The sequence below is a fragment of the Mesitornis unicolor genome, unplaced genomic scaffold (assembly GCF_000695765.1).
Source record: "Mesitornis unicolor isolate BGI_N332 unplaced genomic scaffold, ASM69576v1 scaffold49460, whole genome shotgun sequence".
NCBI classification, from domain to species: domain Eukaryota; kingdom Metazoa; phylum Chordata; class Aves; order Mesitornithiformes; family Mesitornithidae; genus Mesitornis; species Mesitornis unicolor.
The window spans coordinates 18,723-31,531 of record NW_010159852.1 but is presented as its reverse complement, the minus strand read 5'-3'; the positions used below and the strand labels follow the sequence as shown (position 1 = coordinate 31,531).

General features: G+C 38.0%; 1 protein-coding gene across 1 annotated transcript in view; it reads right to left on the bottom strand.

Annotated features, from left to right (window-relative positions):
- Positions 1-2,966: 2,966 nt before the first annotated feature.
- Positions 2,967-12,809, bottom strand: part of GRK7 (G protein-coupled receptor kinase 7) — a 19,669-nt gene continuing 9,826 nt past the window's right edge. Inside the window, exons 3-4 of the mRNA XM_010188026.1 lie at positions 7,346-7,617; positions 2,967-3,309 (exon numbers count right to left, since the gene is read on the bottom strand). Of these exons, the coding sequence (XP_010186328.1) occupies positions 2,967-3,309; positions 7,346-7,617 (615 nt within the window). The remainder of the gene's footprint in view (positions 3,310-7,345; positions 7,618-12,809) is intronic.

Below are 12,809 nucleotides of genomic sequence, written 5' to 3'. Positions count from 1 at the left end.
TAGGTCGTTCCCCAATTTATACTGGAACCTTTGCCACAAGAACTGAAGTACCCCACAACCACAAGGTTACTTTCCTCCCACAACTTCATCTCTCATTTTCCATCACAAACATCCAATTACTCAGTCAATACTTTTGTCTTGGGCCCTGATCTTGCACACTTGCATATACATTTAAGTTTACTCACATGAGTAGCATCATTGGCTGCAATAAGACAATTCATCAAATGCAGAAATCTCTTAGGATCGCTGGCTTTGTTTTGTTAAAGTGAAGCAGGATGTTAAAATAACTTTGTTCCTGAAAGTTTAACAAGGAACTTTACAGTGGCAGGAAGGAGAAAAGAATCAAGCATTTCACAGGTTACTTAAAAGAAGTTGAAATTAATTTTTAAAAGCAGCAATGAAAATGCTAACAGAAATAATCTTTGCTTCGCTCTGTCTCTTCATTGTGCAAACACAAGTTGTCCACATTCTGAAATAGAGAATTTTAGAAAATTAAAATTAATAACTTCAAGCTAACACATTTTTCTCCGTCACACACTGCGCCAAATTGTGCATTATCAGACCACTGATGTGCTGCTTTGAATGTTTCATGGAACACTTAACGCTGCAATATCTCACTGATATACACACTGCTGGGATTTATTGACACTAAAGTATCTCTAAATAACCCAATGTTATGTGCATAGGATGTCCTGAATTCACAGATCTCAGTATTGCAATGCATTTTGAAAAACCCAGACTTCCAACACTCGGTATCGTAGGGGATGTATGATTCTCACATGACATTACATTCTGGTTCTATCTATACATAACCTCTTTCCATATGGGAACATGTATATACTGAAAAATTAGTTATACAGGAGAAAACCTACAGCCATTTCAGAGTACTGCTTTATGGCTCTGGAGGATTTGTGAATTCTGTGGATTTGGGGTGTACCAATTCAGGGCAAAAGTTTGATGCCACCAGCACTAATATGTCTCTCATAGCTGTAATAAGGTGGGGGGATTTTTTGTGGTGGTGTTGGCTTTTGTTGTGTGTGTTTTTTGTCTTTTAATTTATATAAAATAAAGCTTTCTGTCTGGGTTTCTTAATTATATTAGCCTAATACCACTCTGTGAGAGCTTTCTACAGATGGAAACAATAAGAAAAAATTCACTGGACGTCAGCAGTGGAAGCACTCTCCTAAATCTGTGACACCCACATGACTCTTTCCTCTCAACCTCCTCTGCTTTTCATAATCTTTCAGGATCATCCTTCTCAATTAAAATCCCAAGTTGGAATTCAGCTTGTTTTAAATTATTTGACAGAAAGTCTCTCCTCAAAAGACAGACGATTATATGCTCATAATTAATAAACAGAATTAGCCACTAATCCTAAGTGACGTTGTTCTTCATGATTTTCACTTGAAAATTAAGTATATAAAGCACTGGAAAAGCAAACTTAAAAGGAACAATTGGTTTTTTACTTAGAACAACACAATGCTTTATCAATGTATTACTTAGCTGTGACTAAATCACTTAAAGTATTTAAAACTAAGGAGTTTGATTACTGCAATGTTTGGGATGAGCTATTAGATCATAAACAAACACTAAAGCTGCGTTCCACATGATGGACCCGACTATAGAACACATTGTGTCTATTGGTTTTCCACTTCAAAACAGATGTGTGAGTTCAGTCCCAGCGTCTATCAAAAAAGAAGTCTAAGTTCAGTATGAGGTTTGCTCCATGAAAACAGGAAACACGTATTAGCAGCCTCCAGGACACCAAGAAATGGAGCAGTTTCAACTTCCACTTCAGTCAATCAAAACTATCGTTAGACAGAAGACAGTGAACAGCATGCAGAATCAGTTTTAAAAGTTGTTGCAAACTACAACCTGTTTTCTTACCAGAGAAAACCAGTACGATGCATCTCATAATGCTTCAGCAGTAACAAGTATTTGCAGAAATGTTTCCAATTAATTCAATTTAGGTTGTCATGAAATTGAAAATAAGACACATTCAAAATTTGCATGAGACTCAATGAACATTTGAAGATGGTGTCAACTTGTACACATAACCTTACCAGCATTACAGCACTTGATAGTATAATCTATTTTTCAACTACTGAACTAAAATCTATATTGCACTGAAATAAATGTCTTGTAAAAAGCCAGTTACAAGTTGCTTTGGCCTATCTGTAGCTTAATTTATCACTGAAATACAGAAAAATGATCAGTAAACCTGATAAAAGTTTAATATTGTCAAAAAGAACTAATAAATACATTTTCTTTGTCTATAGTATTATCATTTAAAATAATACACTTAATAATAAGTAAATAAATAAATAAATGCTTTATTCAATTAATTTGGTGCAATCTTATCTTCACTCTGTTAATGCTGAAAAGAGTTTGCTCCTGCCGGTCCTACTTCCTAGTGATATGTAGAGCCTTCTTTTACATTTTATGACAATTTGAACATGTTACACGGAAACCATTCAAAAACTAACAGAAATTAAGAAAACAACAGACAGACTGGCTAACCAATAAGATTCCAAGTTTGACATGGTACATGAGTTCCATTGCCTAACTGAGAATATTACATGGAAATTAAAAAAACTTCCTGAAAACTGTAGAACAAAGAGGAAATGTCAGTAGAAATAACAAGAAAACAAAGAAAACCAGTAAGTGATTATATTCAAAATGGTAATCAGTAATTTTCAAAAGGTGTTGCCTCTTCACTCTATTACTGTTTTCTGTATTTCAGAATTTCTATCATTCTAAGTTTCTTAGAGAAAGGTGGTTCTTCATCTTGATAAACCTCCAATAAAACGAAAACATCTTCTTTCTTAGAGCAGAACTTGTTGGTCCTACATAGCCTGTCAATGTCATATTACACTGATGTTAAAGATGCACTGAGTTGCTGAAACAGTGTCAGAATATGGAAAGTTCTGAGATGGTTTCTACTCTTTTTGTTAATGATGTGATATTTACAACAACAAACAAACTCCTGACTTAGCTTCACCTCCATTTGCGTATCCGCCAGATTCTACTCTGTTGGGATCATTCAGTTCTTCAAACAGTCCCGTTTCAATAATTTCTTCCTGCCAGGCTATAGGGACAGCACCCGTTGCAAACCTTTTGAAGAACTTCTTATCTTTGTCATCAAACTCAATTCCTCGTATTTCAGAGAAGTCAGCAATGTCTGCAACATCTTTGGCATAGACAACTGATGGATCTGGCACAAATGGAGGGTCAATAAGGTTTGCCTCTAGCCTGTGGAAATTTATCGTTTTGAAGAAACTATGTTTTCTTGGGTCATCATCTTGATTCCTGCAATAAAGCAGAAGTTTGTTAATCAGTATGATGTTTTGCTCTCAGGTGTGTCTTCGTGTTGTATACATGAGAGTATTTTAGAGTTAGGGAACGCAACTCCTTTTTTCATAACTAAAGAATGCTGCATTGCGCAATATAAGCAAAGCTGAGAAGCAGAAAACATCCTGATCCCATTATTCAGTGCTCTACCTCTCCAGGTACATTAGACCAGGCAAGGCGCCATGCAAGAGCTGCTTCTGGCAGCGCACTGAGACATCCACATCCAAAGACACCCTGTAACCAGAACTGAAGACAACAGCAGGATGGGGAGAGGGAGTATTACATCTACTGTCCCCCAATGCAAGTCCAGTGGTTGGCTCTCTATTAATTAGTATATCTATTAAACTTCAGACGAGGTACACTGGGTTAACACATCTAGGGACTGACTCTGAGGAACAACAGCCTGAATAGGAAACTGGTGACAAATGAGATTTCTGGTTTTATTTTAATTCAAAGTAGCCATGCATTTACATCATAAAACAGTTATGTCACTCTAATAAGCAATCCCAGTTTCAGTGAAGTCTCTTCATTCAAATGAACTACTCTTATAAACAAACAAAGATTTTAAGCAAGAGATTCAGAAATTATGACATTAGCAAAAGTATGTGTGTCACTGTCACAAACACAATCCTTTATTAATATTGTTAAAACCCCCCAAAATCCAGAAAGGACTAAAATAATTGTAAATACACATTTTAAGTACATGTTACAAAAAACAACTGCAGACCTTAGGAAGAACTTTTGTTTATGTGCACTCATTAAATCGTGACCAAGGACCACAGCTTTTGAACTATGCCTCTGACATCAAGGCACACAAAGTCTGAGTTCTGAATTCTAGTGAAAGGAAGAGCAGAAAGGACCACTCCATTTCCTACACCCATTCATTCTTTGTTAAAATGTATTTATGGAAGCACTGGTTTTGAAAATGGTAATGCAGGAAAAACAAATTTGGCTGGTTTTTGGCCTTAGAAAATGGTGGTTGTTAACATGTTGCTTTTTTCTTCTCCCACTCCCTTACAAAATCACATACTTAGCATAGTGTAAGCCTTCATATATTTCTAGACAATGTTCTACAAATAGAACACAATGCAAATCTTTTGGCAAGTGTTTTTATCTTTGCAAATGTGTAGAAACACCATATAGAAGTAGCAGATTTGTGTGACTATAGAACAATCTTCCTTTTTGAAGACCTTATACCATGTATGCAGAACAGCTCCTCCAGCTTGCCACTACTGCCAGTTCTTCCTATGCTGTCCTTGCCATGCTTCCAGCCTGCCCTGGTGCTATCCAGGCACAGCTGAGATGCAACTCCCAGCTGCCCTTTCAGCTCCCTTGGTAGAAAACAATCATTTTGTGCCTCTCCTCTCCAGTTCTTCTGAGCAGGTCACCACCAGCCACTAACCACTGCACACCACCACGACCATGATGCTAAATCACAGCCTGGAGGATGCTGCCATCAGGCACCCTGGGCAATGAAACAAAAAAAGATGTTTTCAACCCAAGAGCCATATGAACACAATTATGGATGTAGAGATTAAGCCAACAGGGACCGTGACCTCTGCATAGACATAGTCTTGCAAAGTCATCTCCTAACCTAACTAGCTGGTGATAAGCAAGTACCTGAGCAGTCCTCCAGCCTGATGCAATTTACTTACATTCACTGTTAACTTGAAGTGCATTAGAGTTGCTGTTCAAATGAATTACTCTCCTGGGAGCTGCTGGGCATATGCACTCACAAAAATTTCAGTTTATTTTGCTTTTCTTTTCTGTAACATAAACCAAAAAGCACCAGAAGCTGGTGAAGGCTCTAGAATGGATTGCTGCAGTGTTTCCCCTCCTGATGTATTTTATGACACCACCAAAACCATAAAAAGTTTACAAACATAAAGCTACAGATATGCCATCTACTGGAACTAACTGAGGCATCCTCCAACTAGCTGGAGATGAATATTGGCTCTTCCTGTGTGAGTTGCTCATTTATGAAACTTAGAGCAAATGAATTCATCTAAACTCTGTCAATTCTGTATTCCTTCATTAAAAAAAATTAACTTTACAGAGTTGGGATTTGAGATGTCAACCCCAAAAGGCTTGAGTAGAGAACAAGGATTGTATCTTTCCCGAGTTAGCCAGTGACATTGAGTCTTCCATAAGAGAGCTGAGTATTTTAAAAGGTCAGGTGTACAAAGTAAAGCTGTCCTTGAGCAGCTTTAACTTATGCAACAGGCACTTACATAGATAACCCAAGGTCTTGTTGTCCTTAGTAGAATTACAGCACTAATCTTCACATAAGGATGAGCTGTCCTGAATAGTATCACCCTGTTTAAGAGGTACATGCAGGCTTTTGTGAATCGTGCCCAGGCGTGGTATTCAACCTACCGTTTTCCCTCTCTAAGTATGGCACATAAGAGTAAGAATACCTTAAATAGCAGAAAACTAAAAATAATCTCTGTGGTTACCTTTCCGTGTACATTTCTCCCATCGCTGAGAAACAATGTAACAGCACGCAGGCAGAATGACTGTAAAGGACTCTCCTGGCAAAGGGAACGTGGTTACAGGGAGCAGTCTGCTGCTGGTTCTGCTTCAGAACTGCTGAATTCTACGGCTCTGTAATTCTGTGAACTTGACCAAGGCACTCAACGTCTAAATTTCAAATTCATTTTCCCCTACTCTGAAACCTGTTTACTTTGCAAAATGCTGTAATGTCTGCAAAGCATGCTGATCGGTAAGGTGGAATGGTCTACATGTTTTTTGTATTAAATTTATTTTTCAAATAAGCTTTTAAAATGTATTAAAAATAATACAGACTTTGTATCAAACATACTCTATGTGCTGCTGATTTTTTTTTTTTTTTTTTTTTTTTCAGCACTGCAGAGCTGTTGGGAAAACCCATGAGGCACAAAGAGTATTGTCTTCATTTAGCACTGGAATAACAAGAATACGTATATTAATGGCATATTATCTTTCATTAAAGCTAATTCTTTCAGACAAACGTGTGACATTTTGCAGAACTATTCCACATTGTTATGACATATAAATTTAGAAGACTATCTGAACATTTTCATTAAGTCCATGCATCTATTTCACCTTTAGATTGAAAAAGCACCTGATACATATATTTGTATTCATAGGTGATTCAAATAATGGTGCATTGTAAACACAGTACTATCAGTTTTCTATTATTTTTTTACATTTTTATTATATTGCTTTTATTCTGTCTATATTGCAAATGTAGATCCCCCGTCTGTCTCATTAGAAAGGCACTGAATTTTTTATATATGCAATATACACACATACACCAGAGGAATCAGAGATATTACAATGCTTAGCTTTCCAGTTTTCTTCTCATTGAACAGTTACTTGAAATTGCTAAGTCGGAGACATATCCATCAGTCTTCATTGACCCAAAGCCAAGTCCCAAAAAATGTATTTGTGCCCAGTGTTCTTTTCCTCCCTTTTCTGCCTGGGATGAGTTAGGAAGACCGGAACGTCTACAAGAGTTTTTTTAAAGCACTTGAGTAAAACAAAGCCTCTTCAGTAAGAAGCCAATGACACAGCCTTGCAAGTTCGATATCTGCAGGGAAGAGGATCCACACTGCAGATCTGGATATTTGCCCACATCATTCCAGTAAGTGATACAGCCTAAGATTTTGCATTCAGTCTGCAGTAGCACAGATGCAGGTATCTACTTGAATATTTTTTACCTTTAGGAGGTAAACAGGCTGCTCCCTTCTCCCAGAACTATGTAGTCTAATCCCACAAAATACTAAGAATGGAACTCCTGTGAGTAATCTGCAGTGAGGATGGACAATCACACTATTGCAACAATTTCTTACTATCTTCAAAACCTTCCACCTCTCTCTTCCTAGAGGTGAAAGGGAAGATTCAGTACTCTGTAGAAAGTCAAGATTCGACCTCATTCTGTGTAATATGTAAAATAATAACATTGTTTGCAGCTCTAATTTGGCTTTTATGGAGTTTGAGAAGTAAGGCATACCTGCTTCCTAAACGATTCTCGATTTTCTTGGACAAAAACAGTCGGCAAATATCTTTTGCTTCCTCTGTAAAGTTGGCATGCTGAAATATCACCTCATCTTCCAGAGTTCTTCTTTTAACCTCATCTTTACCAACCTTTTCTTTGTAATCCTTAAACGGTGTTCTCCCAGCTATCATCTCATAAATACTACATCCCATAGCAAACCAGTCCACAGGATAGCCGTATTCTTCTTCCTTCAGGATTTCCGGAGCCATATAACCATTTGTTCCAGCCTATTGCAGACACACAGACAGACTTAATGTACAATGTCAACAACGAAAAGCATACAGTTAAACAAACTAGTCTATAATTCTTAAAAATATCAGTAACACAATTTATATATTTTGCATCAAGAAACTGTATAATCAGTATTTTTCTGTATCTAGAAACTCTGAAGTATAATTCTGTTTTAGTACATGGACTATTTCTGTCTTTAAACATCTTTGCATACGGGAAAACTGTCTTAAATATGCTCTTCAAAGGGGAAATGTCTGTGCAATTTCTGCCTAAAAATGGTTTCTTTTTAAATTAATGTTCAGCTTGCTTTCTTCTTCCATATTAATTTTTTTCCCCATTGAAGATAGTGCTGTTAGATTTGTCCTGTAAGGACAACTAGCCTACAATTTCCATTTAAAATGAAAACAATCAATTTGAAAAGGTTAAAAAAAGGCAAAAATCAGTCAGACAGTCACCCATTCTCTCTCTGTTCAGTGGTTATAACTGGTCCAACACAGGGGTCTGCTACCAGTGAGAAAATTCTCATCAAGCGGTAGCTAAGCTGCATGAGGAAGTTCTCACCCGCACTCCCTGTTGGTTTCTGGAAGGAATTACTACCATCAAGGGCCAAGAAAAACTCCTAAAACCACTGTAAGTAAACCTATGAAAATTATAATTAGTAAATTACATGCAAGCAGGTGAAAGAACAACTTCATATTTCCTAACTTTAAAAAGCTCTCTGAATAAAAACTATTACTATATACAGCACTAACAGACTCTTCTCCAAGAGACAAATGAGGGGAGAATCTCCTGCTTCCTTCCCAGAGCAGGCCTGGCACCTTCCCCCTGGGGCCACAGACTGCACGGTGTTTAGCCGCCGGCCCCCCCCCCCCGGGAGCCGATCCAGCTGGGAGGGGAGCGCAGGTCAGCCTCTGCTTTCTGCTGCACCGCTACATGACTGAGGATGCGAGATTCCAGTCAAAACGGCATTCCCTCAGCTGACCCAACATTTACTGCCGCATCTGATGCTGTATCTTATTCTGTATTTACCAGATTCAGCTAACAGTGATCACTATGTCAGAAGTCACTTGAATCTCCTTTATTATACCTTTTGAAATACCGGGACTGATGGATTAGTAGTATTACCATTTAAAATTAAAAACTGTGCAACATCCCACTAAAGGCTAATCAAGATGGTCGTCATTACTGCTACCAGAATACAAGTAGTGACAGGGATTCACTCCAAAGCAAAACAGTTAGAAAATGGTAACTTAAACTAGAGCTTACCTGGGGCAAGTTATATTTGTAAAAAGGACAGCTCAACAGATGAATTTTATTTTATGGGTTTTGGGTAACTCCTCTAATTTTTGCAAGTTTAGGCACAGCATTCCTGAGTAGGGTCTCCCTACAAACTGTAGTTCATGCCAGTACATGTTACGACGTATACTCTACTGTAAACAACATGTGTAAGAGAGAACATCTTAGTATCAATAACAACATAAGCCTAATGGAAAGAAAATAAAATCCAGTTTGTTTTCTCTCTTTGGTTTTTGTTTGTTTGGTTGGTTTTTTTTGGTTTTTGTGTTTGGTTTTTTTTCAACTTTTAGGGATACAGAGAAAAATCTTCTGTTGGGTTGAAAACCAGAAATGACACAAGAACAGAAAGATCAACCACTTTGAAATCAAAAGTAATGGTTAAAAGTGAACTGTTCGCTCCCTCACTAAAACCATGGAAGTGAAGGAGCTGTACGGGCACTGCAGCAGCTCACATCAGCCCACAAGTAATTTGTACTGTACATGGAATTTCTCTAAGCAAAAGTTAACACTGAGAGATACCCTGACATGTTAAATTTCTATGTACAGTCAGTGTTCCCTTCAGAAAGGGAGACAAGTGCTCAAATACAGATCACAGAACCCAGATCCATCTGGCCTTAGAAGATCATGAAACCTGGAAGGTGGTGGAGGTGCTGAAAGCAGCAGAAAGTCTGGTACAAAAGGATGGATATGGAGCTTAGTGAGGGTTAGTGAACACAGACACTAAAGAGGCTTCTGGAGTATTTTTTGTCTTTTTTTTTCTTCTGGGAAGCAATAAATGTTCTAATTTTTACTGAGATGAAGGCACTAATGCCTTGAAGAACTGATGAGTCATGTCATCATCAAAATGTACCCTGATGGCACAGCATGGTCCCTCTGACAAGACATTACTTAGCTGCAACTTGGCACCATTGTACAAGAACTGGGAAAGTATGACACAGAAAAGTCAGAATTCTGCCATCGGTGTGTGGCGAGACAGATCCTGTCAGACGACCTCTTTCCTTTCACTTGTATTCTTCCTTCCATAGTTGTGTTTTCAAAAGAAATAGTTGTCAAGTAACCTCAGTCTCTTCCATGTGCCTTTTCCACATAACCTTCAGTAAAAGTCACACCATATAGAAGAACACCATGCTTTGACACGGCACTTGTGTTTCTCAAGGACAGAAAATGCAAGACCATAACCACAGACCCAAAAGACTGCATGTTCACAATTTAGCAGAAAATAGAGATGGACCAACAACAGCTTCTCTCCAGACCAAAGTAAAGGACTGTGGATGGGGTTAGTGTGAATAAGAATTAAACTTCAAAATCTTAAGTTAGTAGCACTGAAATCTTTTGAGCTTTTACTGAGCTGATCCAGCTTGATCTGAGAGAAGTCTAGAAACATACATAGTTTCTCTGATACTTCAAATCACTCCAATTCAGAATTTTATGAGAGCTGGTTTTCTAATGGAATTTTATCAAAACTTGAACCTAATCTTAGAATAAATCTCTCCCAATCCTGAAGCTTTCCTATGATTCATAATGAAGGAACGGGCTGAGAAACAGGAGTCTAAACCGAACCTTGTAACTCCCGAGGCTCAAAACTCAAATATTACCATTTTATAGCAGAAACAAACACACTTCACAAGTAGTCAGCAGCAATGTTTAAGGAGGAAGAAACACAAACAAGCAGAGGTAAGAAATACATAAATCTCTGCAATCTTTATCAGAACAGGAATTTGAAGAAAGGAAGAAGAGAGCCGAAATTTTAGTCTTTTCCACCTAGTTCTACATGTGTGGAGCTTTGGCAAAATCATTTGGGAAGAAAGATGATAGAACGATAAGCATTTGCTGTATTAGGGAACACCAAAAAGCAAGAATTATTCAACCCTCGGAACTGGAAGAACATACATCTTTCAAATGAAGCTTTAATTCTGCCTTTGGGAAGTAAATAGCATTAGAGGGAAGCTAAAACCTAACATCCTTGCACTAAACATTATTGAGAACAAGATCTAAAAAATCAGATCATCTTTCAAAGAAGAAAAGATCCTGTGGCAACAACGAAAGGCAGCCTCAATGACTCAGGAGAGGTTTATTTAAGCAGGTAAAACAGAAGCCATAGTGAAGGGAGCTTTCAAACTGTACAACTCTCACTTGCAGTTGTGGGATTTGAGCAGCAAAAAAATAGTGTATTAGGTGGAAAATGGCATCTCTCTAAGCTAAAGTGAATCAGAGTAATGAGTTAAGTTACTATCAGCAGGCCAAGGAGTAGATAAACACACTGTGAATTATTCTCAAATGTAAAAAGGGAGAAAAAGCAAAGGAATTAAAAGATATCACAAAAAAGATAAATGCATTGTTTTTGAGAAGGGGTCTATTTTCCCTTGGCTGCTATTTAATATTTAATTCAGTCAGCATTATCAGACCAAGGCTCAGGCCGGAAACCTTTAAGTATGGGTTTCTGGTATGTCCATCACACAAAACATCATTAGGTCCGTGTCATTTTGAAGTTGTTTGCACTCAGTACAATTTATAAGTAAATTCAGAAGTTGTGTATTAACTGGAGAACTTTTTTTCTTACTAGATCTTATTTTATATGGGTAAATTTCACTCTTTTAATGGAAACAGGCAAAATAAAATAAAAAGCCCCACACACTCAGAAAGCATCATTTCTTTGCTGTCAACTGCACACTACTGGGGCGTGCATTGGGTTTTGACTGAGAATAAGACCAAACACATTATTTTTTTTCTTCCTGTAGGATTCCTGATAAGACCAGGAACCATTTGAACATACCTGTTGCCTGCTCAAGTGATCATCCAGAGACATACAAGGAATTACCCCCTTCACTGACCTGGAAGTGTCTAATGGGACACAACTAAAAAAAATATCTCAAAGAAGTAAAATATTGGTATATCACCCAAATTTCTTACGGAAGGCAGAAATCATATGCCATTGCAGAGGCACACAACTTTCTGAAGTGTAGTCAGTGCTACACTATTTTTTGCTTGCTTTTCATCTAATACCATCTTTTGTGATGATAAGCAGGATGCCTTACGTGTATGTGCCGTTTGGATACAAAAACAATCAACAAATTTCAGACAAATTTTAATTGGCTTGCTCTTGAAAAGGGTTAAAAGATCTACTTCTCCCTTTATTTCTGTATCCTGAGAACAACCCACATTACAATTTTTCAATAATCCTCTAAAATGTAATGACCAAACATTGCCCTTGGACACATTAGTGAAGAAGTTCTGCTAAATGGAATTGTTGCTTTAAGTGTGGTTTGACAGGGCACAGTAGAAATGACTCATCTGAAAGTATACAAGTGTTTCTTTTGTGAAATGTGATCCCGCATAAATTTTTAAAGGTCACATAATGATAATCTCTTAATAATAGAAGATGTGATCCTGAGAAGCACTAAGTGCACTCGGGTCCCAGGAGTGTCAAGGGTAGTTACTTGGCACACCCCAGCTCTGAGCAGAAGGAGGCCACAGCACAAGCACACTCGTACACCCAGCGCAGATCACTGTCCGGAGAAGGGAATGGTCCTTGAGCACCACCATCATCCCCACTTCTAGCAGATGCAGGGGAGAAAGAAACAGAACTCTCTGGAGTTTTCATCAGCATAGAAACAGGCAAATGAGGAGAAACGGGATTTAGATCTCTCTACCTTTTCCCACAGATCTTTGCAAAACAAACTCAATTGATATCACAAACCAAACAGTAAAGCAAATCAGAATGTCTGTCTTTTGTTTGCCATGGCACAAGAACTGTTGAAAGAGGAAAAAAAACAAGCTGAGTTTAGCTCTATCAGCTGTTTCCTGGGGCTCGGTCCTTCCTTCCTCCAAGGGGTGCCACTGCCTGCTTTGTTCTCTTGTCCAGCTGCTCCTCCGCTCCTTCTGCAATGGCCTT